The 27,932-nt window shown below is 47.4% G+C and overlaps 1 protein-coding gene across 1 annotated transcript in view; it reads right to left on the bottom strand.

Moving 5' to 3' along the window:
• cdh23 (cadherin-related 23) overlaps positions 1-27,932 on the bottom strand; it is a 694,191-nt gene that overhangs the window by 35,196 nt on the left and 631,063 nt on the right. The window contains exons 43-52 of the mRNA XM_078428607.1: positions 26,082-26,184; positions 23,386-23,511; positions 21,402-21,605; positions 16,137-16,598; positions 12,778-12,894; positions 12,058-12,282; positions 9,964-10,133; positions 8,036-8,173; positions 6,160-6,279; positions 992-1,173 (exon numbers count right to left, since the gene is read on the bottom strand). Of these exons, the coding sequence (XP_078284733.1) occupies positions 992-1,173; positions 6,160-6,279; positions 8,036-8,173; positions 9,964-10,133; positions 12,058-12,282; positions 12,778-12,894; positions 16,137-16,598; positions 21,402-21,605; positions 23,386-23,511; positions 26,082-26,184 (1,847 nt within the window). The remainder of the gene's footprint in view (positions 1-991; positions 1,174-6,159; positions 6,280-8,035; positions 8,174-9,963; positions 10,134-12,057; positions 12,283-12,777; positions 12,895-16,136; positions 16,599-21,401; positions 21,606-23,385; positions 23,512-26,081; positions 26,185-27,932) is intronic.

Raw genomic sequence — 27,932 nt, 5'->3', positions numbered from 1 at the left:
GGTCTGAAGCCAAGTTGTTCTGATGAAATTCAAACTTGGATTCAGTCTGAAGAAGGGTTCCACCAGAAACGTCACCGATTTCTTTTCTCCAGAGATGCTGCCTGACCCGCTGAGTTACTACAGATTTTTGTATTCATAACTTTGTCCAGGTGTAGTGAGTGAAGGGGGATAGGGAGAGAGGGGGAGAGGGATAGGGAGAGAGGGGAGAGGGAGAGAGGAGAGGGGGGGGGAGAGAGAGAGAGAGAGAGAGAGAGAGAGAGAGAGAGAGAGAGAGAGAGAGAGAGAGAGAGAGAGAGAGGAGAGGGGGAGAGAGAGAGAGAGAGAGAGAGAGAGAGAGAGAGAGAGAGAGAGAGAGAGAGAGAGAGAGAGAGAGAGAGAGAGAGAGAGAGAGAGAGAGAGAGAGAGAGAGAGAGAGAGAGAGGGGAGGAGAGGGGGAGAGGGGAGAGGGAGAGAGAGAGGGAGAGAGAGTGAGAGCAAGAGAGAGAGAGAGAGAGAGAAGAGAGCAAGAGAGAGAGAGAGAGAGACCCCTTCCACCAAAACCGAAACATTTCCCACTCACTCAGAACTGTAAGATAATGCTCTGATTTGCCCTGGGCTTGGGTTTGGGAAGAGTTTATTTTAATGATGTCAATAAAGTAGAAAAATGAGGGCTTCCATGGCCCATGGGAAGACCATCTACAGATTCCCCTCCGCGATACACATCTCTTGACTTGAAATCCATTGGTTGCTCTTTCAATGGCATCAAGTAAAAGTCTTGGAAACTCTACCCGGCAAAAGAAGGTGGCTGACTCCCACACAGTCAGCTTTCCAAGGGCCGTTAGGACTGGACATTGAACGTGGACCGTGCCAGCAGCTCTCCCAGCTGAAGAATAAAAGTGGTTAGCTGGGCACTCATTCATACAGTCCCTGAAAGACGCGCAAAGTAAGAGCTCCAACTATGAATGAGATGATGTGCAATTGAAGTGTTTTCTGGAGGAGTTAACTGCTGAACCTACCTGCTCCAGCTCCCTGGATGCTGTACTGTAACTCCGCATTTTCCCCTTCGTCCAGGTCCGTTGCCGTCATGGTGACCACCGAGGCCCCCCCCGGCTCATTCTCGTACACACTGGTGCTGAACACATTCTTTGAGAACTTGGGCCGATAGTCGTTAACATCCAGGACGGTTACCAGCACCTGTAGCAGGGAATAATGACTAAATTAAACCATGCGTCTCGGCTGTGGTTGGACTGTCACAGGGATATGGATCACGTACAGGTAGATGGTATTAGTCGGTATTGGCATCATGTTCAGCATTGTGGGCCGAAGGACACTAGACAATAGGTGCAGGAGTAGGCCATTCAGCCCTTCGAGCCAGCACCACCATTCAATGTGATCATGGCTGATCATTCCCAATTAGTACCCTGTTCCTGCCTTCTCCCCCATACCCCCAACGTCCTTCCTATTATGTGGTGACTCTTTGCATTTCACTCTGACTTGTCACATGTGACAATAAAGTAAAGTATTCATTCATTCATTCATTCATTGATTCATTCATCTCAGTGTAAATCAGTGACTTTGTGGGTCGAAGGGCCTGTTTCCTGCTGTACCACTCTATGACTATGTCTGGACTCTGACAGCTCAGTAGAGACGTGTTTGGGGCAGCGTTGGGAACATGATATTTTGGAAGCAGTTGGAAGCCCAGCGATAACAACATAGGAGATGTATCACATCCCAAAGCATCCACCCATCCAATGTTGACCTCCTTAGCTACTTCAGAACATACTAGAGAGAATGCTAATCATCCACCATCTGTAGGAAGGAAGATGAATTCAATCAACTTCAATTCAATTTGTCCCTGTGGGCTGTGCTCATTGTTCTGAGTGGTTTGCAGATGGCTCTGGACATGCCCTGTGGGAATGGGGAGAGTCAAAGGCCAGGGCAGGGTTGCCATGACGACCAGAGCGCCTATCCACCCATGACCACTGCCTAGTTTAGTTTAGTTTAGAGACACAGCATGGAAGCAGGTCCTTCGGCCCACTGAGTCCACGCCGACCAGCGATCATCCCGTACACTAGCACTCTCCCACACACACTAGGGACAATTTTACATTATACCAAGCCAATTAACTTACAGACCTGTACGTCTTTGGAGTGTGGGAGGAAACCGGAGCGCCCGGAGAAAACCCACACAGGTCACGGGGAGAACGTACAAACTCCGTACAGACAGCACCCATAGTCAGGATCGAACCCGGGTCTCTGGCGCTGCAACGTTGCCGCTGCACCACCCGTGCAGCGCTGGTTGGATATTCAGAAGCTCCACCGCAACTCCAACCCAAAAGGCAAATGGGACATGTTCGGATCTGAAGAATGGACAACTCCAGTGAGAAGCCACAGATGAAGTCTAAACAGTGTCAAATATACAGGCTCAAAGCCATGCGGAAATACTTCATAGAAAATGGGGAATGGGAGTGGGTTGTAAGTGAATGGGTAGGTGAGGGGTGGCAGGGTGGCGTAGTGGGTAGAGTTGCTGCCTTACGGCGCCAGAGACCCGGGTTTGATCCTGACTACGGGTGCTGTCTGTATGGAGTTTGTACGTTCTCCCCGTGACCGCGTGGGCTTTCTCCGGGTGCTCCGGTTTCCTCCCGCACTCCAAAGATGTGCGGGTTTGTAGGTTAATTGCCTTCGGTCAAAATGATAAATTGTCACTATTGTGTAGGAGAGTGGCAGTGATCGCTGGTTGGCGTGGACTCGGTGGGCTGATGGGGCTATTTCAAATGCTGCATCACTAAAGTCTAAAGGTGAGGGAGGAGCTGAAGGAAAGGCAGGGTGGGCTGCTGGGAGAGTTCAGGAAGGTGAGAAGAGTTAAAGGAGGAGGACAAGGAGAAGGGAGGGGTTAAAATTCCCAATCCTCTAGATCAAAATCTAGTTCAGGCCAAATTGTGTTCATTTTCCTTCTCTGAGAGTTTAGGCATGAACTCACAAACATAAACAAGAAACGAAGGTCAAGGAGGAAGATGTAGTAACATCATCTCTATTGGGTGGTGCAGCGGTAGAGTTGCTGCATTACAGGGTTCCATCCCGACTCCGGGTGCTGTCTGTACATAGTTTGTACGTTCTCCCCGTGACCACGTGGGTTTTCTCCGAGATCTTCGATTTCCTCCAACACTCCAAAGTCGTACAGGTTTGTAGGTTAATTGGCTTGGTATAAATGTGAATTGTCCCTAGTGTGTGCAGGATAGTGTCAATGTGCTGGGATCGGTGTTCGGCATGGACTCGGTGGGCCGAAGGGCCTGTTTCCGCGCTGCACCTCTAAACAAAACTAAAACATCCCTGGGAACGGATCCCCAGGATATTTCCCATGGATTTAAATGGGTGAAAATGCAGGGCAGAGCAACAAGTGATTGCTGCCCTGTGGAAGTACCTCTGCCAATCAACCTAGAAGCGGGTATGAAGTCCTACGTAATTGGCCAAAGCTTTGACACATTATGAAAGTCACCACATCCTCTTTCATTTCTCAGAAACGTGACTCAATCACAGAATCAGCACGTTAAATCAAATAAAGAGAGAAGATGACCTTTGTTTTTTGCCATTTGCTTTGTAATTTGTTGGATCGACAGCCCGGTTAAGCCCGAAAGTGAGATGAACCCCTCCTCCACACCAACACTAACTCCTCCCCCACACCTCCATCAGTGGATATGTTTAAGGCAGAGACAGATAGATTCTTGATCAGTGTAGGCGTCAGAGGTTATGGGGCAGAGCAGTAGAATGGGGTTAGGAGGGAGAGATAGATCAGCCATGATTGAATGGTGGGGTAGACTTGATGGGCCGAATGGTCTCATTCTACTCCTACTCCTTCTGACCTCTCCATTTCTCCCCATCCTTGTCTCTCCTCCACCTACCATTGCTCTCCATCTCACACAGAACCTCCTGCCCTCTCACTTCCCGACTCTCTCCTCCGCCTCATGTAAGGTTTTATACACTTCACCTACAACCACGTTGAAACATTGGGCAAATGTGTGACCTTACTAGGTTCCCACTCGCCTCGGTGTCAAAAAGCTTTCTTAGCATTGCCCATGGCTGTAATTGTAAGATTATATTAGTTATTATAAGCTTAGAGCGGCACAGTGGCACAGCGGTAGGGTTCAAAGATTCACCACTGTCTGAGCGAATAGATTTCTTCTATTGGTGCAGCGGTAGAGCCACTGCCTAACAGCGCCAGAGACCCGGGTTCGATCCTGACTACGGGTGCTGTCTGTACAGAGTTTACACTGTACGTTCTTCCTGGGACCCCGCGTGGGTTTTCTCCAGGATCTCCGGTTTCCACCCACACTCCAAAGACGTACAGGTTTGTAGGTTAATTGGCTTGGTTTAATTGTAAATTCTCTCTAGTGTGTAGGATAGTGTTAGTGTACAGGGATCACCGGTTGGCGTGGACTCGATGGGCCGATGGGCCTGTTCCTGTGTTGTATCTCTAAACTAAAACTGAACAAAAAACCTCATTTTCTTCTGGGCTCTTAGTAACGGCCCCACAAAATTCTTGGTTCATCTTCAGAACTTCAATTAAAACCTGCAATTTTTCTAAACTTCGAAGAACACAACCCCAGTTCAGGAACTCCAATGTGAATCCTTTCAGTGACAGAATTACTCTGGTTCATGTCTCCTGCTCCCCCCCCCCCCCCCCCCCCCCCCCCCCCCAAGACAAAGCTCTTCCCTGAGAAGAGGGCCCTAGAGATGATATTAGAGATGATAGAGGCCTAGAGATGATATTTGTCATGTTGTGGACATGTTTACCAGAATGCTGCATGGATTAGGGGGTATTAGCTATAAGGAGAGCTCACACAAACTTGAATTGTTTTCTCCGGAACGTCAGAGGTTGAGGGGGCAACCTGGTAGAAGTATATGAAATTATTAGAGGCACAGATAGGACGGACAGTCATAAAGGGCGGCACGGTGGCGCAGCGGTAGAGTTGCTGCCTTACAGCGAATGCAGCGCCGGAGACTCAGGTTCGATCCTGACTATGGGCGCCGTCTGTACGGAGTTTGTACATTCTCCCCGTGACCTGCGTGGGTTTTCTCCGAGATCTTCGGTTTCCTCCCACACTCCAAAGACGTACAGGTATGTAGGTTAATTGACTGGGTAAATGTAAAAATTGTCCCTAGTGTGTGTAGGATAGTGTTAATGTGCGGGGATCGCTGGGCGGCGCGGACTCGGTGGGCCGAAGGGCCTGTTTCCACGCTGTATCTCTAAATCGAAAAAAAAAAAAAAAATCTTTTTCTCAAAGTGGAAATGTCAAAGACTAGAGGGCAGTGCTTTAAGTTGAAAGGGACAAAGATTAAGGGAGAAGTTTTTTTGCATAAAGAACATTCCCAACATTGGGTGCATAAATGGACAGTCGGGGGTGGTAGTGGACAATGGCCAATAGGTGCAGGAGGAGGCCATTCGGCCCTTCGAGCCAGCACCGCCATTCAATGTAATCGTGGCTGATCACATTGATCGTGTGATCATGGAAGCAGATACAACAATGGGCTTTAAGAGGCTTTTAGGTAGACATTTGACCAAGTGGACCCGTTGGGCCCAAACCTCTCCTGCATTGGTGCAGCACCCTCTCCTCCCCCCCTCCCCCTCCATCCCCTCCTCTCCCCACCCCTTCCCCTCCCCCCACTCCATTCCCCTCAACCCCGCTTATACTCCCTCCTCCCCCTCCATCCCCCCTCCCTCCTTGGAGATAGATTTAAATTTAAAAATGTGAATAACTTTAGAAATATAACACCGATTTCAATGAAACTTCTTCCATTAGCACCAAAGGGACGACGGTGAGGAAGGTGGGCCTAAAATCGTCGCGCTATCGTGTACCGTTTTGGCTGTAGTTTAGGAACAAACAAACGAGAGTTTTAGTGTATTGATATTGCTAGGTACATGGGTATGCAGGGAATGGAAGGAATGGGATCATGTGCAGGTAGAAAATGGATCCGTTTATCTTGAAATTGTGGGCTGAAGGACCTGGTCCTGTCCCAAGTTCTATGGGACTGGACCAAGTTCCAAGTTCCAAGTCCCCAGTGTGACAATTCCAGAGAATTCAGAGCACTGTAGTGGAATCGATATATTTCTCTAATGAACTCCTGTGAAAGTACCGTGATCTTGAAGCATTTGCCAGCACACGAGAGTAGACGAGGGAGTTACCTGCACAGCGTTCTCTCTGCGATTACTTGGAATGTCGCCTGGGTTGTCCTTGGCAACGGCTGTCAGCGTGTAGTGGTCTTTTTTCTCCCGGTCAAGTGCAGACAGAATATAAATATCGCCCTTTAATTGGTACGAAAAGAGCACATTTAACATTGTGGCAACTGTACTCACATGCACTCAACTTCACACTTCAAACATTGCTCCAAATCCTATCAACGTTTCTTTTAATTAAGGCACCATTTATCAATTTTCCTGAATTTCCCTGATATGATCCATTTACAGAAAGCTAGCGGTTTAGTTCACATACTGAGTGTGGGTCTGGATTGGTACATGTGCAGGTTTTCTACCTTAAGGTACATAAGTAATCCAGATGTTTTTTTTACGACACTCTGGTGTTTTGTGGTGATCAATACTAACAGCAGGTTTTTATTCCAGATTTATGTGATTAAATGATTTAAATTCTCCAACACCCCTTGGGGAATTTGAACACGTCTTTGTATCATAAATCCAGGTGTAGGAACATAAGACACGAGAAACAGGAACAGCAGCAGCAGCAGACAAAGAGCCCCTGGTGCGTGCTCCCCATTCATTCAGTCCCCAGCTCTGCTTCCATCTCAGCGTGACTTTACAGATCAATCACCCTACTGCTTGAAGTCAACAATCAAGTCTGCACAGCCCTCCTTGGTAGAGAATTCCAAAGATTCACCTCTGTCTGAACAAAAAGATTTCTCCCTGTCTCCCATTGGGCGGCACGGTGACGCAGCGGTAGAGCTACTGCCTTACAGCGCCAGAGACCCGGGTTCGATCCTGACTACGGGTGCTGTCTGTACGGAGTTTGCACATTCTCCCTGTGACCCCATGGGTTTTCTCCGAGGTCTTCGGTTCCCACTCACACTTCAAAGACGTACAGGTTTGTTGGTTAATTGGCTTGGTATAAATGTAAATTGTCGCTAGTGTGTGTAGGATAGTGTTCGTGCGCGGGGATCGCTGGTCGGTATGGACATGGTGGGCTGAAGGGCCTGTTTCCGCGCTGTATCTCTAAACTAAACTAAACTAAACTCTATCCTGAATGGCGTGCCCTAGATTGTCGGACTATGGCCCTCAGTTCTAGACTCCTCAGCCAGAGGATTATGTAACTAATCTATCAGTCCTTGAAAGAACTTTGTAGGTTTCAATTAAAACTCCTCTAATTCTTCTCAACGTTGGAGAACACAGGTCTAGATTCCTGAATCTTCCCCATATGGCAAAATGCACCACTGCAAGAACCAGTCTAGGTTTAGGTTTATTATTGTCTCGTGTACCGTGGTACACGATTTCATCATAAAGGGTGGCATGGTGGCGCAGCGGTAGAGTTGCTGCCAAACAGCGCCAGAGACCCTGGTTCCATCCTGACTGCGGGTGCTGTCTGTACGAAGGTTGTATGTTCTCCCTGTGACTACGCGGGTTTTCACTGGGAGCTCCGTTTTCCTCCCAGGTTTGCAGGTTAATTGGCTTGGTAAAATTGTCAATTATCCCTTGTGTGTGTAGGGTAGTGTTCGTATGTGGGGATCGCTGGTCGGTGAGCCGAAGGGTCTGTTTCAGCGCTGTATCTCTAAACTAAACTAAACTAAACCAGCCAGAGGAAAGCACCCAGACTAGGAGATACTGCACCGAGGGACCACCTTCTGCGGCAGATCGTGAAGGTCCTGCCTTCTCAAGGGCAACGAGGGGTGGGCAGTAAAGTCCGACCAAGCCAGTGCTGTTCACTCACCCCGGAGGATATTGTGAAAGACTCTTTAATGAGACTCCTTTCAGGGTTGCCTGTCCATCGTTACAAGTTGCTTATTTACTCTGGGTGATTATTGAGCGGGGGGGGGGGAATTATCATCCATCTTACCGTTTGAGGGTTGATTCCAAACCGGCCCTCACCATCCACAAGGTTGTATTGAATCTGGGAGAATCGGCCGTTATCTGCATCCACGGCGCGAACCTGGAGAATCACCGTGCCCAGGGACACGTCCTCAAACACTGGCTTCTGTCTCAGCAAACAAAACACACGGTTCAATAGACAATAGGCAACAGGTGCGGGATTAGGCCATTCGGCCCTTCGAGCCAGCACCACCATTCAATGTGATCATGGCTGATCATTCTCAATCAGTACCCCGTTCCTGCCTTCTCCCCATACCCCCTGACTCCGATATCCTTAAGAGCTCTATCCAGCTCTCTCTTGAATGCATTCAGAGAATTGGCCTCCACTGCCTTCTGAGGCAGAGAATTCCACAGAGAATTTCCACAAGGGGAAGGAATGATTCCAAGTCAGAACGAGACAAGACCGCAGCAGATAACTGCAAGGGTGTGACTGGATGATATAAAGACCAGGAAGGAGTTTCCTCTCTAACCTCCATGGAAACCACTGTCCGTAGAGATGCTGGATAATTTACATACAAGCCCAAGGTCACCGTCTCTGGGTATGCAGAGCTACAAGGAACTGCAGATGCTAGAACACAAGATTTTTTTTAAAGGCTCAAAGTGCTGGAGTATGTCAGCGGGTCAGGCAGTATCTCTGGAGAACAGGGATGGGTGACGTTTCGGGTCGGGACCCTTCTTCAGACCACACATTGTGGGTCAGGTCCTTTCCACAGGCAGCATTTCTGAAGGACAGATTCTGAGGAAGGTCCTGACCCAAAGCATATCCCCTGTCCATGTTCTCCGGAGATGCTGCTGACCTGTGAGATACTCCAGCACTTTGTGTTCCACTCGCGGGGTTGGATCACAGAGACCTTCCAACAGCCATGGCTGAGGGAATCTCACAGTGGTGGAGATGATCTACATCCTGGTCAGTGCGGTCAAGAGAACGACTCTTGCCATGAGCCAACACAATACGGTTACGGCCTTCACACAGGCTGGGTGCCTAAAGGCTGTTTCACTGGCTGGTGAGTCAGTAATCAGTTGTTTTAGGGTACAGGGTTGTCCTAGGATGAGCAGAACCTCCTTTACTCAGAGGATTTTGAACCTCTGGACAATGGGTGAACAGCCACTGAGTTTATTCAGGAATGCGATTGAAATTCTTGGCATAAAACGCTCTTGAGGGTTGTGGGTCGAAGAGGGCAAGAAGATTTGAGGTAAAGGTTGTGTTACGACCCTTTTCAACAGTGACAGGGTCTAGGGTTGTGTGTGCCACTCTACCTGCTTCATCTAGCCTTACTCATGAAAGTCTCAGGTTCAACCTCATCTATTGTATCCTCTGTTCCAGATGTCAACTTCTCTACATCGGCGAGACCAAACGCAGGCTCGGCGATCGTTTCGCTCAACACCTTCGCTCAGTCCGCCTTAACCAACCTGATCTCCCGGTGGCTCAGCACTTCAACTCCCCCTCCCACTCCCAGTCTGACCTTTCTGTCCTGGGCCTCCTCCATTGTCAGAGTGAGGCCCACCGCAAATTGGAGGAACACCATCTCATATTTCGCTTGGGCAGCTTGCAGCCCAGTGGTATGAACAATGACTTCTCCAACTTCACATAGTTCCTCTGTCCCTCTCTTTCCCCTCCCCCTTCCCAGTTCTCCCACTGTCTTCCAGTCTCCAACTACATCCTATCTGTGTCCCGCCCCCCCCTCCCCTGACATTAGTCTGAAGAAGGGTTTCGACCCGAAACGTCACCCGTTCCTTCTCTCCTGAGATGCTCCCTGACCCGCTGAGTTACTCCAGCATTTTGTGTCTACCTTCAATTTGAACCAGCATCTGCAGTTATTTTCCTACACTATAATCGCAGGGTTAGTATTCTGCAGCCATTCACTGTTCACTGCGAGGAGCATGAGCAACAGTTACCTGATACGAGGCTTGCACAAAGACGGGGTTGTTATCATTGACGTCCTGGATCTGTAGGTAAACAGGAACCTCAACAAATCGAGCTGGCGATCCGTGATCGACTGCACGGACTGTGAAATTCAGCCACTGGACCTCTTCATAATCCACCGTTCTACTTGCAACTATTTTTCCTGAGGAAAGACAGACGAGATGAGACAGGCGTGATTGTTGGCAATAATCACTCCAAGGACATCTGCTCGGTAATGTATTAATCCGGGGGCTCACGTTGTCGACCTCCCCGTGGTGAGCCCTGTCAACTGAACTCAGTCACTCGAACGACAACAAACAGAGACAACAGAAGCAGAAGCAGCTTCATAACTTCTGCTGCCTCAAATGCAAGAAGAAGTTGTATTAATCCCTATCTGATGTTGCCATTGTGCTGGTGTACTGTACATAATGACATTCAGACACTGGGACCTTTGCAAATGCTTATTGACTCAAGAGTGTTATACCTTCTAGTAGTTCAGTTCAGAGATACAGCGTGGAAACAGGCCCTTCGGCCCACCAAGTCCACGCTGACCAGCGATCCCCGCATATTAACACTATCCTACACACACTAGGGACAATTTTTACATTTACCAAGCCAATTAACCTATCAACCTGCACGTCTTTGGAGTGTGGGAGGAAACCAAAGATCTCGGAGAAAACCCACGCAGGTCACGGGGAGAACGTACAAACTCCGTACAGACAGCACCCTGAGTCGGGATCCAACCCGGGTCTCCGGCGTTGCATTTGCTGTAAGGCAGCAACTCTACCGCTGCACCACCGTGCAACAAGGCATCAGGTGCAGTGAGTGATCAATAAACTACAATAAACGAAACTCAAACTCGTCAGGAACACCCAGGATGCTTATGGATTAAATCAGCAGGCAAACTGGGGGAAATAAAACTCAGTGGAAGGCAAAGAGCTGCCCTTTACTTTGACCAAGAAAAATAATAATTGTGATTTTTTTTTTCCAAATGTCAAGAAGCTCAATGTGAAGTATCCAGGAGATTTGGGATTCGAGTGCCGTTAAAAAATAATAATAGGATATTAGCCTCGATGATCAGTTTCGTTCCAACATCAGAGCAGGGTTTTCAGTTCTGGCAATGGTATGATAGACTGCTCTGGGAACAGCTGCAGGGCAGATCACTCAGGATGAAATCAAAGTGAAGATGTTTGTGTGGAATTACCATGGCAGGCTGCAGAGAATGAAATACCTCAGGCGTGGCAATGTTAACAGATGAATTAACAGAGATGTTTGAGATGTTGGCACAGTGAACCGGCACAGACCTACTTGAACTCTATACTGTTTTAAAACTGTTTCTAATTTTGTTTCACTGGGTTGTATAAATTTATACTGACTAGCTAATTAATTTATTGCATCGTATGGGAGGCGCATTCCCAATCTCGTTGTACCCCTGTACAATGACAATAAGGATATATTGTTGTATTGTATTGTATGATAAGAGGGTTTAATAGGATAACCAGAGAGAAGCTCTCACCCCTGGGAGACATGAAGCTTGGGTTTATCGCCAGGCAACTCTGAGCTGATTGGGAAGCTGTGGCATTCCTGAACACCCTTCCCTCAAATAGTTGTTGAAAGTCTAGTGCAGTGTAGTTTATTGCCGCGTGTACAGAGTTACGGTGAAAAGCTTCTACTGCGTGCTAACCAGCCAGTGGAGAAACAACACGTGATTACAATCGAGCCTAGACACAAAACGCTGGAGTAACTCAGCGGGTCGGGCAGCATCTTGGAGCGAAGGAATGGGTGACGTTTTGGGTCTGAAGAGTCTGGACCCGAAACTTTACCGATTCCTTCTCCCCCGAGATGCTGCCTGACCCGCTGAGTTACTCCAGCATTTTGTGACTACCTTCGATTTAAACCAGCATCTGCAGTTTTTTTCCCCCATTACAATCGAGCCATTCGCAGTGCATAGATACATGATGAGGGAATAACGTTTAGTGCAAGGTAAAGCCAGTATAGTCCGATCAAAGATAGTCCGAGGGTCCCCGATAGGTAGATAGTAGTTCAGGTCGAGTTGATATGGTGGCTCATTGGCCTGCCTTTCTCACCTGCAGCCGGATCCTCCAGTCTGATGTAGTCCCCGGGTGGAAGGTTCAGGAGCTCGTAGCTGATCTGGCCGTTGGGGCCTTTATCGGGATCCACGGCAGACACAGAGAGGAGTGTGGTCCCTGCCGTTGCCCCCTCCAGAATCCTCTCCGTGAAAATCCTCACCCCGAACGGTCTGAATCGCGGAGGGTTATCATTCACATCCAGGACATTCACAGTAAGCTTCGCTGAAACAGGTCAAGGAAATACATCAAAGTGCTGGAGTAACTCAGCGGGTCAGGCAGCATCTCTGGAGAATCCAGATAGGTGACATTTTGGGTCAGGACCCTTGTTCCAGATTGATTGTAGTGTTTAGTTTTAGTTCAGTTTAGTTTCGAGATACAGCCCCTTCGGCCCACCAAGTCCACGCCGACCAGTGATCCTCGCACACTAACACTTATCCAACACACACACTAGGGATAATTTACATTTAAACCAAGCCAATCAACCTACAAACCTGTAGGTCTTTGGAGTGTGGGAGGAAACCGAAGACCTCGGAGAAAATCCACGCAGGTCATGGGGAGAACGTGCAAACTCCGTATAGACAGCACCCGTAGTCAGGATCAAACCCGGGTCTCTGGCGCTGTAAGCGCTGTGAGGCAGCAACTCTACCGCTGTGCCACCCTCTGTAAATAAATGCATTGTTGAATCTTAAATACTTGCAATGAATCTGAAAACCTTACCATTGGGCACACTGACAGAGTGAGTGATCACTTCACTGGCATTGTCGTGAACTGATATCGTGAGTTCATAAGTCGCTACCCGCTCCCGATTCAAAGGCCTTCTTGCAAACACAGCACCTAGAGGGAAAGAAACAAGTACATCAGCGAGGGTAGTCAACGTTTTCCACAGCACTTTTACAATTCTTTAAATATTGCGCACATTAAGACATTTTCTTTCCTTCCTCAGAAGGGAGTCTGATCATTGTGATGGATGATCAACTTCCTAGATTAAAGTGCTCTTCTATGTTTAATGAAGGGCCCCTGTGGACCCCGTTTAAATAGCTCCTTCCCCACCAACAATGAAGCCCGTGCAGCAGGTAGTGCCACTGCCTCGCAGCGCCAGAGACCCGGGTTCGATCCTGACCTTGGGTGCTGTCTGTGTGGAGTCTGTACGCTCTCCCTGTGACTGCGTGGTTTTCCTCCGGGTGCTCTGGTTTCGTCAACTTTCTAAAGACGTGCGGGTTTGTATTTCTTCTTCTCTTTCTTGCGTTTGAGGCAGCAGGGGTTATGTAACGCCCTCCAGGCGCTGTAGCCAGTGCAATGTGCTGTTGTCGAGGGCCGTGAGGTCTACCCCTCCACCAGGGGGACGGAGGACAGTGCAGTCGGACATGACGTGCTGCGCTGTTTGCTGGTCTGCTCCACACACACACAGGCTGCTGATGGACGCAACCCCCAACGATGCATGTTGGCGTTGAACCGGCCGACCCCTGTGCGGAGCCGGTTCAGGGCGACCCACTCTTTGCGGGAGGGTTTGTAGGTTAAGTGGTCTTTGTAAATTGTCCCATCGGGAGCAGATGAGAAAGTGGGATAACATAGAACTAGTGTGCACAGATGGTCATTCGTTGGTGTGAAGCCAGTGGGCTGAAGGGCCTGTTCCATTCTGTATCTCTATTTAAAACTATCTGCACTCAGCTCGAGATTCAGACTCTGTGTCTCAGAATGAGGTGGTCCTCAGTTGGGAAGGGGAGGAATTATTTTACTCAGGGGACCTGCATCAGTGATATTCAGATGGCTGTGAATGCTTTGTCACAGGGTATACTTAAAACACCAATCAACAGATCTTTAGATACTGAGAGAACCAAGGGGTTTGGGATTCTATGGGAGCCAGGCGATGCCCAGATCAGGCACCCGATTGCATGGTGATGGAGGATCAGGGAGTTAGGTATTTTCTTCTCTCGGTGAAATAGCGGTAGAGTTGCGGCCTTACAGCGCCAGAGTCCCGGGTTTGATCCTGACTCCTGGTGCTGTCAGTATGGAGTTTGTACGTTCTCCCCGTGACCTGCGTGGGTTCTCTTCGGTTTCCTCCCACACCCCAAAGACATACAGGTTTGTAGGTTAATTGGCTTGGTATAATTATAAAAAATTGTCCCTAGTTAGTGTTCGGAGAGCACTGGTCAGTGCGGACATGGTGGGCCAAAGAGCCTATTTCCGCGCTGCATCTCTGAACTTAACTAAAACTAAGTAGTATAAGAAAATAACTGCAGATGCTGGTACAAATCGAAGGTATTTATTCACAAAATGCTGGAGTAACTCAGCAGGTCAGGCAGTATCTCAGGAGAGAAGGAATGGGTGACGTTTCGGGTCGAGATCCTTCTTCAGACTGAAACTAAAACTAAACTCATTTGTCTGTGGATAAAGAAACTGTTGATTGAATTATATTTTCATATTTCAATGAAAGTAGAAAAGGTGAAGTTAAATCAGGAGATAAAGTTTCAGAAGCATGATGCAGCCGAAAGGATGTGGTGCTGCTTTGTGCACATAACGTGCTGGAGTAACTCAGCAGGTCAGGCAGCATCGTGGAGAATCTCTGGAGCATCTTTGATGCTTTGAGCGGTTTACACATTCTAGATGTCATGACAGCAATGAATCAGGTACATGCACAGAGTCTCTTGCCCAGAGTAGGGAAATCAAGAACCAGAGGACATCGGGTTAAGGTGAGGGGGGAAAAAATTAATAGGACCCCAAGGGGTATCTTTTTCACACAGAGGATGGTGTGTGTATGGAAGGAGCTGCCAAAGGAAGTAGTTGAGGCAGGGACTAATACAATGTTTAAGGAAAGAATACTGCAGATGCTGATTTAAATCGAAGGTAGAAACAAAATCCTGGAGTAACTCAGCGGGTCAGGCAGCAGAACTGGAGAGAAGGAATGGGTGACGTTTCGGGTCGAGACTCTCGACCCGAAACATCACCCATTCCTTCTCTCCAGAGATGCTGCCTGACCCGCTGTGTTACTCCAGCATTTTGTGTCTAATACAATGTTTAAGAAACATTGAGATAGGTACAGGACATGGATAGGACAGCTTTCGAGGGTTATGGGCCAAACGCAGGCAGGTGCAGATGAGACAGGTTGGTCGGCATGGGCAAGTTGGGCTGAAGGGCCTGTTTCCACTGTGTACGACTCTAAGTCCAGGGAACTAAGAGCAAATGACCTTCCTCACTTCACCCGCCAACAATCCCAGCTCCCCCCCCCCTTTTCCGGGGTTACGTCCGCGCCCGGGTAGTGTTAGAGAGGGACTACGCGTTGTGCACGGGTACCCTGGGGGATTTCCTGGACTGCTGGGCACCGCGGGGTTTGAATGCCTCCTTGACAAGAAGTGGAAGATAGTTGTATAATAGTTTTATTGTTTGTCTTATATTATGGTGGTGGGTTCTGTTTTGGTTTTATTGTATTGTATATATTTGAATAAATATTTTTGATTAACAAAAAAAACAACAATCCCAGCTCAACATAGAAACATAGAAAATAGGTGCAGGAGTAGGCCATTCGGCCCTTCGAGCCTGCACCGCCATTCAATATGATCATGGCTGATCATCCAACTCAGTATCCCGTACCTGCCTTCTCTCCATATCCCCTGATCCCTTTAGCCACAAGGGCCACACCTAACTCCCTCTTAAATATAGCCAATTAACTGGCCTCAACTACCTTCTGTGGCAGACAATTCCACAGATTCACCACTCTCTGTGTGAAAAAAAACGTTCTCATCTCGGTCCTAAAAGACTTCCCCCTTATCCTTAAACTGTGACCCCTTGTTCTGGACTTCCCCAACATCGGGAACAATCTTCCTGCATCTAGCCTGTCCAACCCCTTAAGAATTTTGTACGTTTCTATGAGATCCCCCCTCAATCTTCTAAATTCCAGCGAGTACAAGCCGAGCCTATCGAGTCTTTCTTCATATGAAAGTCCTGCCATCCCAGGAATCAATCTGGTGAACCTTCTCTGTACTCCCTCAAGAATGTCAACGCACTGCAACTCCAGGCAAAGTAATGGCTCAGAGGGCGTTTGGAGTCGGTGTACGTTTTCGTTTGTGTGTACACTTTACCTGTTTGAAAATTGATGTCAAAAGCTCTCTGTTGCTCCTCCAACACCTTGTCAGCGTCGTCCTTTGCAACGATCTCGATGATGTAATACTCCAGTCGAGGCCGGAGGTCACGGTCGATGGCTGTAAGGTTGGCTATGATGGTCCCGACTGTGACCGATTCACTGATGCTAATCGCCTGCACCGGGATAACAAACTCGGGAGGGCAGTCGTTGACATCGTCTACTATGATATTCACAGTGGCGCTCGCCAACAATGGCGGAGTTCCTTGGTCCATCGCAATCACTACTAGTGTGTAAGAGCCCTTTTCTTCTCGATCTATCGTTACTCCATTGGCCACCGTGATAACTCCACTGGGAGGGTCAATGGTAAACTTATCCTGGGCGCCTCCCTTGATTCGGTAGCTCAGCTGTTGGTTCACACCTGTATCGGCATCTGTGGCTGTTACCTGAACGATACTGAAGCCTAGAGCACACAAAAAATGTGTAAACACACCACGTTTCCGAGATAGAGCATGTTCAGATCCCCTAGTGTGTGGGAGCGGACACGAAAGTGGGATAGCATGGAACTAGGTCAACATATTAACAGAAAATAATGTCAAATAGGTCAATTGGCGCTGGTGGGGAGAGAAGTGAATGACTGCTTCAGGTTAATGACCTCGCATCAAAGGAGGGTGACAAACTACAGTGGGAAAACCTTCTCTCACCTGCAGTCTTTGAGCTGTGCCAAAGAAACACTCATTGACATCCACGCCCAAGGATAGAGATAGACCCTTCCCCTTTGTCCTCAAATAGTTTCCAACTTAGTACAGGTAGTTTTGCTCGTGTTTCCTCGAGTGGATATGTGACTGATGAACACCATTAAACTATGTATAATGCAGCCATTAGCTTTTTTTTAGGTTGCAGTAACAAAATAGACTTACGGCCATTAAAAAGTTTTTTTTTAAAATCCTGCAGGAAAAATAACTTTGTTATTCCGAGTCTGAAACCTCTTCCCCCATTGACACAACTCTTTTTATAACAAGATTTTGTATAACACAAGGTTTCTTAGGATGCAGCTTTATAGCAGAAATACCTGGTACAGAAGCTTGAAGGTGGGTGCCACCAGATACAGGGACTGCTTCTTCCCTTCTGTTATCTGAACGGTCCTTCCATAAGCTCGGGTACTGCCTGATTCAATAGACAATAGACAATAGACAATAGGTGCAGGAGTAGGCCATTCAGCCCTTCGAGCCAGCACCGCCATTCAATGCGATCATGGCTGATCACTCTCAATCAGTACCCCGTTCCTGCCTTCTCCCCATACCCCCTCACTCCGCTATCCTTAAGAGCTCTATCCAGCTCTCTCTTGAAAGCATCCAACGAACTGGCCTCCACTGCCTTCTGAGGCAGAGAATTCCACACCTTCACCACCCTCTGACTGAAAAAGTTCTTCCTCATCTCCGTTCTAAATGGCCTACCCCTTATTCTCAAACTGTGGCCCCTTGTTCTGGACTCCCCCAACATTGGGAACATGTTATCTGCCTCTAATGTGTCCAATCCCCTAATTATCTTATATGTTTCAATAAGATCCCCCCTCATCCTTCTAAATTCCAGTGTATACAAGCCCAATCGCTCCAGCCTTTCAACATACGACAGTCCCGCCATTCCGGGAATTAACCTAGTGAACCTACGCTGCACGCCCTCCATAGCAAGAATATCCTTCCTCAAATTTGGAGACCAAAACTGCACACAGTACTCCAGGTGCGGTCTCACCAGGGCCCGGTACAACTGTAGAAGGACCTCTTTGCTCCTATACTCAACTCCTCTTGTTACGAAGGCCAACATTCCATTGGCTTTCTTCACTGCCTGCTGAACCTGCATGCTTCCTTTCATTGACTGATGCACTAGGACACCCAGATCTCGTTGAACTCCCCCTCCTCCTAACTTGACACCATTCAGATAATAATCTGCCTTTCTATTCTTACTTCCAAAGTGAATAACCTCACACTTACCTACATTAAACTGCATCTGCCATGTATCCGCCCACTCACACAACCTGTCCAAGTCACCCTGCAGCGTTATTGCATCTTCCTCACAATTCACACTACCCCCCAACTTAGTATCATCTGCAAATTTGCTAATGGTACTTTTAATCCCTTCGTCTAAGTCATTAATGTATATCGTAAATAGCTGGGGTCCCAGCACCGAACCTTGCGGTACCCCACTGGTCACTGCCTGCCATTCCGAAAGGGACCCATTTATCCCCACTCTTTGCTTTCTGTCTGTCAACCAATTTTCTATCCATGTCAGTACCCTACCCCCAATACCATGTGCCCTAATTTTGCCCACTAATCTCCTATGTGGGACCTTGTCGAAGGCTTTCTGAAAGTCGAGGTACACCACATCCACTGACTCTCCCTTGTCAATTTTCCTAGTTACATCCTCAAAAAATTCCAGTAGATTTGTCAAGCATGATTTCCCCTTCGTAAATCCATGCTGACTCGGAATGATCCCGTTACTGCTATCCAAATGCTCAGCAATTTCGTCTTTTATAATTGACTCCAGCATCTTCCCCACCACTGATGTCAGACTAACTGGTCTATAATTACCCGTTTTCTCTCTCCCTCCTTTCTTAAAAAGTGGGATAACATTTGCTATCCTCCAATCCACAGGAACTGATCCTGAATCTATAGAACATTGAAAAATGATCTCCAATGCTTCCACTATTTCTAGAGCCACCTCCTTAAGTACTCTGGGATGCAGACCATCAGGCCCTGGGGATTTATCAGCCTTCAGTCCCATCAGTCTACCCAAAACCATTTCCTGCCTAATGTGGATTTCCTTCAGTTCCTCCATCACTCTAGGTTCTCCGGCCCCTAGAACATTTGGGAGATTGTGTGTATCTTCCTCAGTGAAGACAGATCCAAAGTAACGGTTTAACTCGTCTGCCATTTCTTTGTTCCCCATAATAAATTCCCCTGCTTCTGTCTTCAAGGGACCCACATTTGCCTTGACTATTTTTTTCCTCTTCACGTACCTAAAAAAACTTTTGCTATCCTCCTTTATATTATTGGCTAGTTTACCCTTGTACCTCATCTTTTCTCCCCGTATTGCCTTTTTAGTTAACTTTTGTTGCTCTTTAAAAGAGTCCCAATCCTCTGTCTTCCCACTCTTCTTTGCTATGTTATACTTCCTCTCCTTAATTTTTATGCTGTCCCTGACTTCCCTCGTCAGCCACAGGTGTCTCTTACTCCCCTTAGAGTCTTTCCACCTCTTTGGAATAAATTGATCCTGCAACCTCTGCATTATTCCCAGGAATACCTGCCATTGCTGTTCTACCGTCTTCCCTGCTAGGGCCTCCTTCCAATCAATTTTGGCCAGCTCCCGCCTCATGCCTCTGTAATCCCCTTTGCTATACTGTAATACGGACACTTCCGATTTTCCCTTCTGCCTTTCCATTTGCAGAGTAAAACTTATCATGTTGTGATCACTGCCTCCTAATGGCTCTTTTACCTCTAGTCCCCTTATCAGATCAGGATCATTACACAACACTAAATCCAGAATTGCCTTCTCCCTGGTAGGCTCCAGTACAAGCTGTTCTAAGAATCCATCTCGAAGGCACTCTACAAACTCTCTTTCCTGGGGTCCATTTCCAACCTGATTTTCCCAGTCTACCTGCATGTTGAAATCTCCCATAACCACCGTAGCATTACATTTTTGACACGCCAATTTTATCTCCTGATTCAACTTGCACCCTATGTCGAGGCTACTGTTTGGGGGCCTATAGATAACTCCCATTAGGGTCTTTTTACCCTTACAATTTCTCATTTCTATCCATACTGATTCAACATCTCCTGATTCTATGTCACCCCTTGCAAGGGAATGAATATCATTCCTTACCATCAGAGCAACCCCACCCCCTCTGCCCACCTGTCTGTCTTTTCTATACGTTGTGTACCCCTGAATATTCAGTTCCCAGCCCTGGTCCTCTTGTAACCATGTCTCAGTGATCCCTACAACATCATACTTGCCCATGACTAACTGAGCCTCAAGCTCATCCACTTTATTTTTTATACTACGCGCATTTAAGTACAACACTTTAACTTCTGTATTTACCTCCTCTCTCACATCGTTCACAATTGGCCCTGCCCTTAATTTCTTTTCCGCTCTAGAACTTCTGTTCCCATTCTTCCGAGAGTCTTTTGCAATATCTCCTGTATTCCCTTTGACCTCATCTTCATATTCACAATTTGTTAACCCCTCCCCCCCACTACTTAGTTTAAAGCCACAGGTGTCACACTAGCAAACCTGCCTGCCAGAATGTTTGTCCCCCTGCTGTTAAGATGCAACCCGTCCCTTTTGTACAAGTCACCCCTAGCCCAGAAGAGATCCCAGTGGTCCAGAAATCTAAATCCCTGCTCTCTGCACCAGCCCCTCAGCCATAAATTCATACCCTCTATCTCTCTGTTCCTGGCCTCACCAGCACGAGGTACCGGTAGCAGTCCAGAGATAACCACCTTCGACGTCCTACTTCTCACCTCTACCCCATTGTGAACATTGGACTTTGTCTCTGGAACTGACACTGAGAACTATACTCTGCATCTTCCCCTTTGCCCCGCCTATCGCACTTGAATTTGACCCGATTATATTCATGTATCATGGGTAGACACAAAATGCTGGAGTAACTCAGCGGGTCAGGCAGCATCTCTGGAGAGAAGGAATGGTGTGTAGTGTATCTCATCAGTTAGGATAGCATGCAAATCAAAGCTTTTCACTTTACCTCAGTACATGTGACAATATTAGACCTAAACCTAAAACCTAATCATGGACCTAGTCGGAAGAAGGGACTCGACCCGAAACGTCACCCATTCCTTCTCTCCAGAGATGCTGCCTGACCTGCTGAGTTGCTCCAGTATTTTGTGTCTACCTAATCATGGAACCTTTCAGAATTCTAACACATTCCTTCCATGGTATCTGACCTGTGCCAAGTGTCTGGCATGGCCATTAGCAATTCTTTGACATTAATAGACAATAGGTGCAGGAGTAGGCCATTCGGCCCTTCGAGCCAGCACCGCCATTCACTGTGATCATGGCTGATCATTCTCAATCAGTACCCCGTTCCTACTTTCTCCCCATACCCCCTGACTCCGCTATCCTTAAGAGCTCTATCTAGCTCTCTCTTGAATGCATTCAGAGAATTGGCCTCCACTGCCTTCTGAGGCAGAGAATTCCACAGATTTACAACTCTCTGACTCTCAGACATTGAAGTGCAGTAAGTTTTTCTCACCTGAGGGACTGTTTTCCCGAACATGTACTGTTAGTGCAGTCGGGGTGAAGAGTGGTGCGTTGTCATTTTGGTCCAGGACCGTTACTACGAGGCCAGCTTCACTTCTCAGCAGGCCAATGTCTTCTGCTATCAAGGTGAACTCCAGGTGAGCACTGGGCAAAGATTCCCTGTCGATTGTCTTTCCTGGTGTCATAGAAACCATCCCTAAAAAAAATTGCAAAGACAAGAGTCATTAAAATAATCTGAGCAGTTTAGTATCTAAGAACAGTCTCTCGCCCAGAGGAGGGGAACCGAGAACCAAAAGACATAGGTTTAAGGTGATGGGGAAAAGGTTTAACAGGAACCTGAGGGGTAACTTTTTCACTCTAAGGGTGTACGGAACGAGCTGCCAGAGGGGGTAGTTGAGGCAGGAACTATTGCGACTTTTAAGAAACAATTAGACAAGTACATGGATAGGACAGGTTTAGAAGGACATGGGCCAAATGCAGGCAGGTGGGACTAGTGTAGATAGGGAGTTGTCATTTTGATAGGGAGTTCTGCTGACAGTTGATAGGGAGTTCTACTGACTGTGGAGGAACAAAATCCCACTAAGGAGGCTTGTCCATAAGATCAAGGCACCAGGGATTAGAGATGCATTAATAAACTGGATATGGTTTAGGATAGAAGGGAGAGGGAGATGGTAGATGAGTGTGTTTCTGGCTCGATGTCTGTAGCCAGTGATGTACCACAGGAATCAACGCTGGGATCTTTATTATTTGTGATATATATATAAATTATTTGGATGAGATGTCGGGCATATGATGTGTAAGTTTGTAAATGACATGAAAATCGGTAGTGTCGTAGTTGGTGAAGAAGGGTGTTCAAGAAGACTGTGGGACATAGATCAGCTTGGAAGTTGTGTGAATGGCGGCAGATGGAATTTAATCCAGACATGTGTAAGACCGAAAACAAAACTCACGTGGTCAGAGGGAGAATGTACAAACTCCGTAGAGGCAGCATCCATTGTCAGGATCGAACCTGGGTCTCTGGCACTGTCAGGCAGCAGCTCTACCGCTGTGCCACCGTGCTGCCCCGGGCAGCGTGAATGGGAGGATTCACTTGCCTTGGCAGGGATTGGGCATACTCTTGAGACAAATGGTAGAAGGGGCAGATGAGGACAAACTATCAGCCAAGGAGGAGTTGGGGGAGTCCAGAACCAGGGGCCACAGTTTAAGAATAAGGGGTAGGCCATTTAGAACAGAGATGAGGAAAACCTTTTTTAGTCAGAGAGTTGTGAATCTGTGGAATTCTCTGCCTCAGAGGGCAGTGGAGGCCAATTCTCTGAATACATTCAAGAGAGAGCTAGATAGAGCTCTTAAGGATAGCGGAGTCAGGGGGTATGGGGAGAAGGCAGGAACGGGGTACTGATTGAGAATGATCAGCCATGATCACATTGAATGGCGGTGCTGGCTCGAAGGGCCGAATGGCCTACTCCTGCACCTATTGTCTATTGTCTATTGAGTGGTGAGGTGGTGGAGGTGGAAACACTTTCTGTAGTTAAAGCAAACTCAGAAGAGCTCATGATATGCTGTAAGCGCTGGAGTTACTCAGCAGGCCAGGCAGCATCTCTGGAGAGCATAGAATGGTGACATTTTAGGACAAGGCCATTCTTTGGACCAAGTGGGATTGGCCTATACTGTTCCTCTTCAGTCGGCATGGACACTATGAGATCCCTCTGTGTTGTGAATTTCTCCGATTTTATTAAACACAAGATTGAACTGTTTGGCCCTTCCCCAGTCAATAATGCCAGCGAGAGATTAATTGGCCTCTTGTCTCACTGCTCCCTGCAAGTAAAATGGCAGCGACATTTGTCAGCTCAGCAATCAGTGGGCCTTAGAAAATCAGTTTGGATCTGACATCTGAGGACATTTTCTGGAGGATGTATGAAGGACCGGGGCACAAGCCTTGCTTTCCTATTCCGTGGGACTGAAGGGACATAACTCACCCGTGTTCCTGTTGACAGTGAGGAGGTCAGTCCTGTTCCCCAGCAGTCGGTAACTCACCACAGTGTTTGGCCCTTCGTCACGGTCGAAGGCTAGAATGGGCCCATTCATCAGGGTGATTTGCGCACCTGTTACATTGACAATGAGGTCAGATGCCTTGGTTTCACTCAAACTCCGTCACTCCGTGACTTCTGCACAAATAACGAAAGTATCCGCGATACACATTCTTCAGGAACAAAAGGACGTGTAACTTCTGAACCAAGCAAGATTCCAAAGCAGTTATTAATTGTACCAGGTATTCACTGTTGGAAGCGGGAAAATGATGCAGCAATGCTCTGCCAGTAACAGCTCCGACAAAGGGGGAACTGTTATAGTATCATTGGCTTAAATGTATCAGGTTCCTTGGCTTTCTTACATGGCAGAGTATTATTCAACATGACAATAAACTAAACGAACTATTATGATCCCACAGAATGGCCCGGTACAGCTCGGACGTGGGACTTTCCATCGCCCGGCACGGCTCGGCCGCGGGGCTTTCCATCGCCCAGCACGGCTCGGCCGCGGGGCTTTCCATCGCCCGGCGTGGCTCGGCCGCGGGACTTTCCATCTCCCTGCGGGGGCTGCGCGAGTCGGGAGCCTCGGTCGCCTCGGCAGAAGTCGAACTATCTGTCCGTGGGAGAAGAGAGAAGAATTTTCTTGCCTTCCATCACAGTGAGGGGGTGTCTGGAGGAATCACTGTGATGGATGTTTGTGTTAAAATTGTGTGTCTTGTGTCTTTTACTCTGTACTGTTGTGGCTGAGTGGCAAATGATTTCCGTTCAATTCATTTTGAATGACAATAAAGGCATATTATTATTATTATTATTAATGCTGGGATCCCACAAAATACCGTAGTAACTCAGCGGGATAGGCGGCATCTCTGGAGAGAAGGAATGGGTGAAGTTTCGGGTCGAGAAATTTCCTCAGACCTGAAACGTCACCCATCATTTCCCTCCAGAGATGCTGCCTGTCCCGCTGAGTTACTCCAGCATTTTGGTGTAAACCAAGGCATCTGCAGTTCCATCCTACACTTTAAGATCCCCTAACGTTTTGAGAAGCATTATTGTCTCTCAGTCAGGAGGGTGTAGATTCAAAAGGCTTGGCTTCTATATGTTTGGCTCTGACGGAGCGCACACACTTTAATGCAGCTGAGGGACTCGTATTTGTTTAGCACACTGGAGAGAACTCTGCAGCTCATCAAAATCACACTTAAGGTACTGGTGGTGACAAACGGCTTGATTTGAGGAATCGATCAATGTTTCAATACAAGAGACAAATTGCTGGGGGAACCTCAGCTGGCCGAGCAGCATCTGTGGGGGTAACAGAATTGTCGATGCTTCAGGTCAAAACCCTGCATTGGGACTGAGAGAGGAGATTGCTCGTACAGGGGATAGTGAGAGTAGTCACACAGGAGCCAGAGGTGATTGACGCATCGCGGAAGGGTGAACAAAAACAGACAGAATGAGTCAGGCAGGGTAGAGGGAGAGGTGGATAAGGATAGATGATAGATGGAGGCAGACTAAAGGAAAATAAAATTGTCTCTGACTTTTCAACACGTTCTTTGGCTGCAGTACTAGCTGAACTCTTTCAGATGAAGTGCCATGTTAAGTAGTACTTGGGATGATCTGTAATATTCTGCAGCCAATATTATTAATACCTCAGATAACATTGCACTAGTATCTTTTTTAGTTTTTAGAGACACAGGGTGGAAACATGCCCTTCGGCCCACTGAGTCCACGCAAACTAATGATCATTCGTTCACACTAGTTCTAGGTTATCCCATTTTCTCATCTACTTTTGCATCCTGTACACTAGGGACAATTTACAGAAGCCAATTAACCTACAAACCTGCACCTCTTTGGAATGTGGAAGGAAACTGGAACACGGGGAGAAAATCCATGCGGTTACAGGGAGAAGGTACAAACTCCGTTAAGACAAGCGCCCATGGTCAGGATCGAACCCGTGTCTCTGGTGCTATGAGGTTGCCGCTCTACCGCTGAGCCACTGTGCCTCCCTGTGTTTGTACTGCAAAAGCCAGCAAGTTGAAAATCCTTTGCACAGCCACTTTGTGGGTCTCTGGATTGTCCATTCAGTAATGTAAACATTTGCCCCCAGAGCGTCTATTAAATATACAGGTACTCCTCGGCTTATGATGGGGTTTCGTTCCGAGAAACCCATTGGAAACCGAAAATATTGTAAGTCAAAATGCATTGAAAACGCGCGATCACGTGCCCGGAAGCGAATGGCGGCTCGCTATGGGTCGCTGTCGTTTGCACCATCGCAAAGGCGAACTATCGCAAGTCGAAGCATCGTAACCTGGGGAGCACCTGTAATGCAAATACGACACTCTACCTTGCAGCCAATGTCAACACCTCAAATAACATCATACCAGTTTTTAAAAGTATTTAGAAATACAGTGTGGAAACAGACCCTTCGGACCACTGAGTTCACGCAACTGACATATGGACTTGCTGACAAGAGTCCTGTAAACATGGCGACAATGAGAATCTTGCACAGTGGTCACCTTTCCCCCTTATACACTGGTGGCTGTGCTCTTAAGGCGCTACAACGATGCAAGTTGGTGTTTGGCAAAGTTGCCGAGCGAGAAGAGTTGAATATTGAAAATTTAGTCCGTTTTAAAAAAAAAATAAAGACTTACCTGCTTCTAGATTCTCAGAAATTTCAGCTTGGTAAGAAGTTTGGGTAAATACGGGTCTGTTATCATTTTCATCTGAGATGGTAATTGTCAGCAAATCGGAATCCTGGTAAGACAGAGACAACACTCTGAGCACACAGACTTCATTAGAAGGACAGAAATATCCTCTGATTTGGTTGAAAGGATGGCTTTATAACACATTCACCCACACTGGGCTTTTATCATAGATGGGGCACATTTGTCTTCCGACCGCCCTGGCATTTCCATCCTAAAGTCCTCTGTGTCTCTACATCATCTCCATCTTCTAACAGCTGCACCCAAGAGAAGACTGAAAACAAGGTCTGGACTAGAAGTAGGTTTATAGTTGGAGGACCAGGTGGGGTGAAAAACGACGGCTTTTGTTAAGGGAAGAGCATACACTGGAATTTAGAAGGATGAGAGGGGATCTTATCGAAACATATAAGATTATTAAGGGGTTGGACACGTTAGAGGCAAGAAACATGTTCCCAATGTTGGGGGAGTCCAGAACCAGGGGCCACAGTTTAAGAATAAGGGGTAGGCCATTTAGAACGGAGATGAGGAAAAACTTTTTCAGTCAGAGAGTTGTGAATCTGTGGAATACTCTGCCTCAGAAGGCAGTGGAGGACAATTCTCTGAATGCATTCAAGAGAGAGCTAGATAGAGCTCTTAAGGATAACGGAGTCAGGGGGTATGGGGAGAAGGCAGGAACGGGGTACTGATTGAGAATGATCAGCCATGATCACATTGAATGGCGGTGCTGGCTCGAAGGGCCGAATGGCCTACTCCTGCACCTATTGTCTATTGTCTATAATCAAACAGCATCAATATCCTGACCCCCACAGCTCATGGACATTTTAAGGACATTCATTCATCCATGGGTTGAGGGGATTGTCAGCAAGGCCAGCATTTTTAACCTTGAAGTGAATGGTTTGTTGGGCAAGTTGAGAGGGCAACAAAAGTGCTGGCATCCTGGCCAGTATTTGTTTGGGATTGATCCCTGGGATGGCGGGACTGTCATATGAGGAAAGATTGAAAAGACTAGGGGCTTTATTCACTGGAGTTTAGAAGGATGAGAGGGGATCTTATAGAGACATATAAAATTATAAAAGGACTGGACAAGCTAGATGCAGGAAAAATGTTCCCAATGTTGGCAGGAGTCCAGAACCAGGGGTCACAGTCTTAGAATAAAGGGGAGGCCATTTAAAACTGAGGTGAGAAGGAACTTTTTCACCCAGAGAGTTGTGAATTTGTGGAATGCTTTGCCACAGAGGGCAGTGGAAGCCAAATCACTGGATGGATTTAAGAGTTAGATAGAGTTCTAGGGGCTAGTGGAATCAAGGGATATGGGGAGAAGGCAGGCACGGGGTATTGATTGGGGAATTCTCTGCCACGGAGGGCAGTGTAGGCCAAGTCACTGGAAGAATTTAAGTGAGAGTTAGATAGAGCCCCGGGGGCTAGTGGAATCAGGGGATATGGGGAGAAGTTGTGCACAGGTTACTGATTGTGGATGATCAGCCATGATCACAATGAATGGCGGTGCTGGCTCGAAGGGCTGAATGGCACCTATTTTCAGTGTTTCTATTTATCCCTCACTAAACATTGCTAGCACAGCAAGTCTACAAAGCCCAAAATGGCTTGGGAGGGCATCTTACAGAGTCCCTCCTTCTGCCTGCCCCTACTCGAGCGTTCAGGTCTGCTGATGCTGGCTTGTTGGACACTCAACGCCACAGCAATAAAAAAATGGTAGAGCAGCCTTTTTCAATTACGCCCCCAAGCTGTGGAATACCCAACCAGGGTTATGATAGACGCACAGTCAGTTGGCATTTTTAAACG

The sequence above is a fragment of the Rhinoraja longicauda genome, chromosome 35 (genome assembly GCF_053455715.1).
Source record: "Rhinoraja longicauda isolate Sanriku21f chromosome 35, sRhiLon1.1, whole genome shotgun sequence".
Classification (NCBI taxonomy): domain Eukaryota; kingdom Metazoa; phylum Chordata; class Chondrichthyes; order Rajiformes; family Arhynchobatidae; genus Rhinoraja; species Rhinoraja longicauda.
The sequence above is the reverse complement of the archived record's forward strand: the minus strand, read 5'-3'. Positions and strand labels throughout refer to the sequence as shown.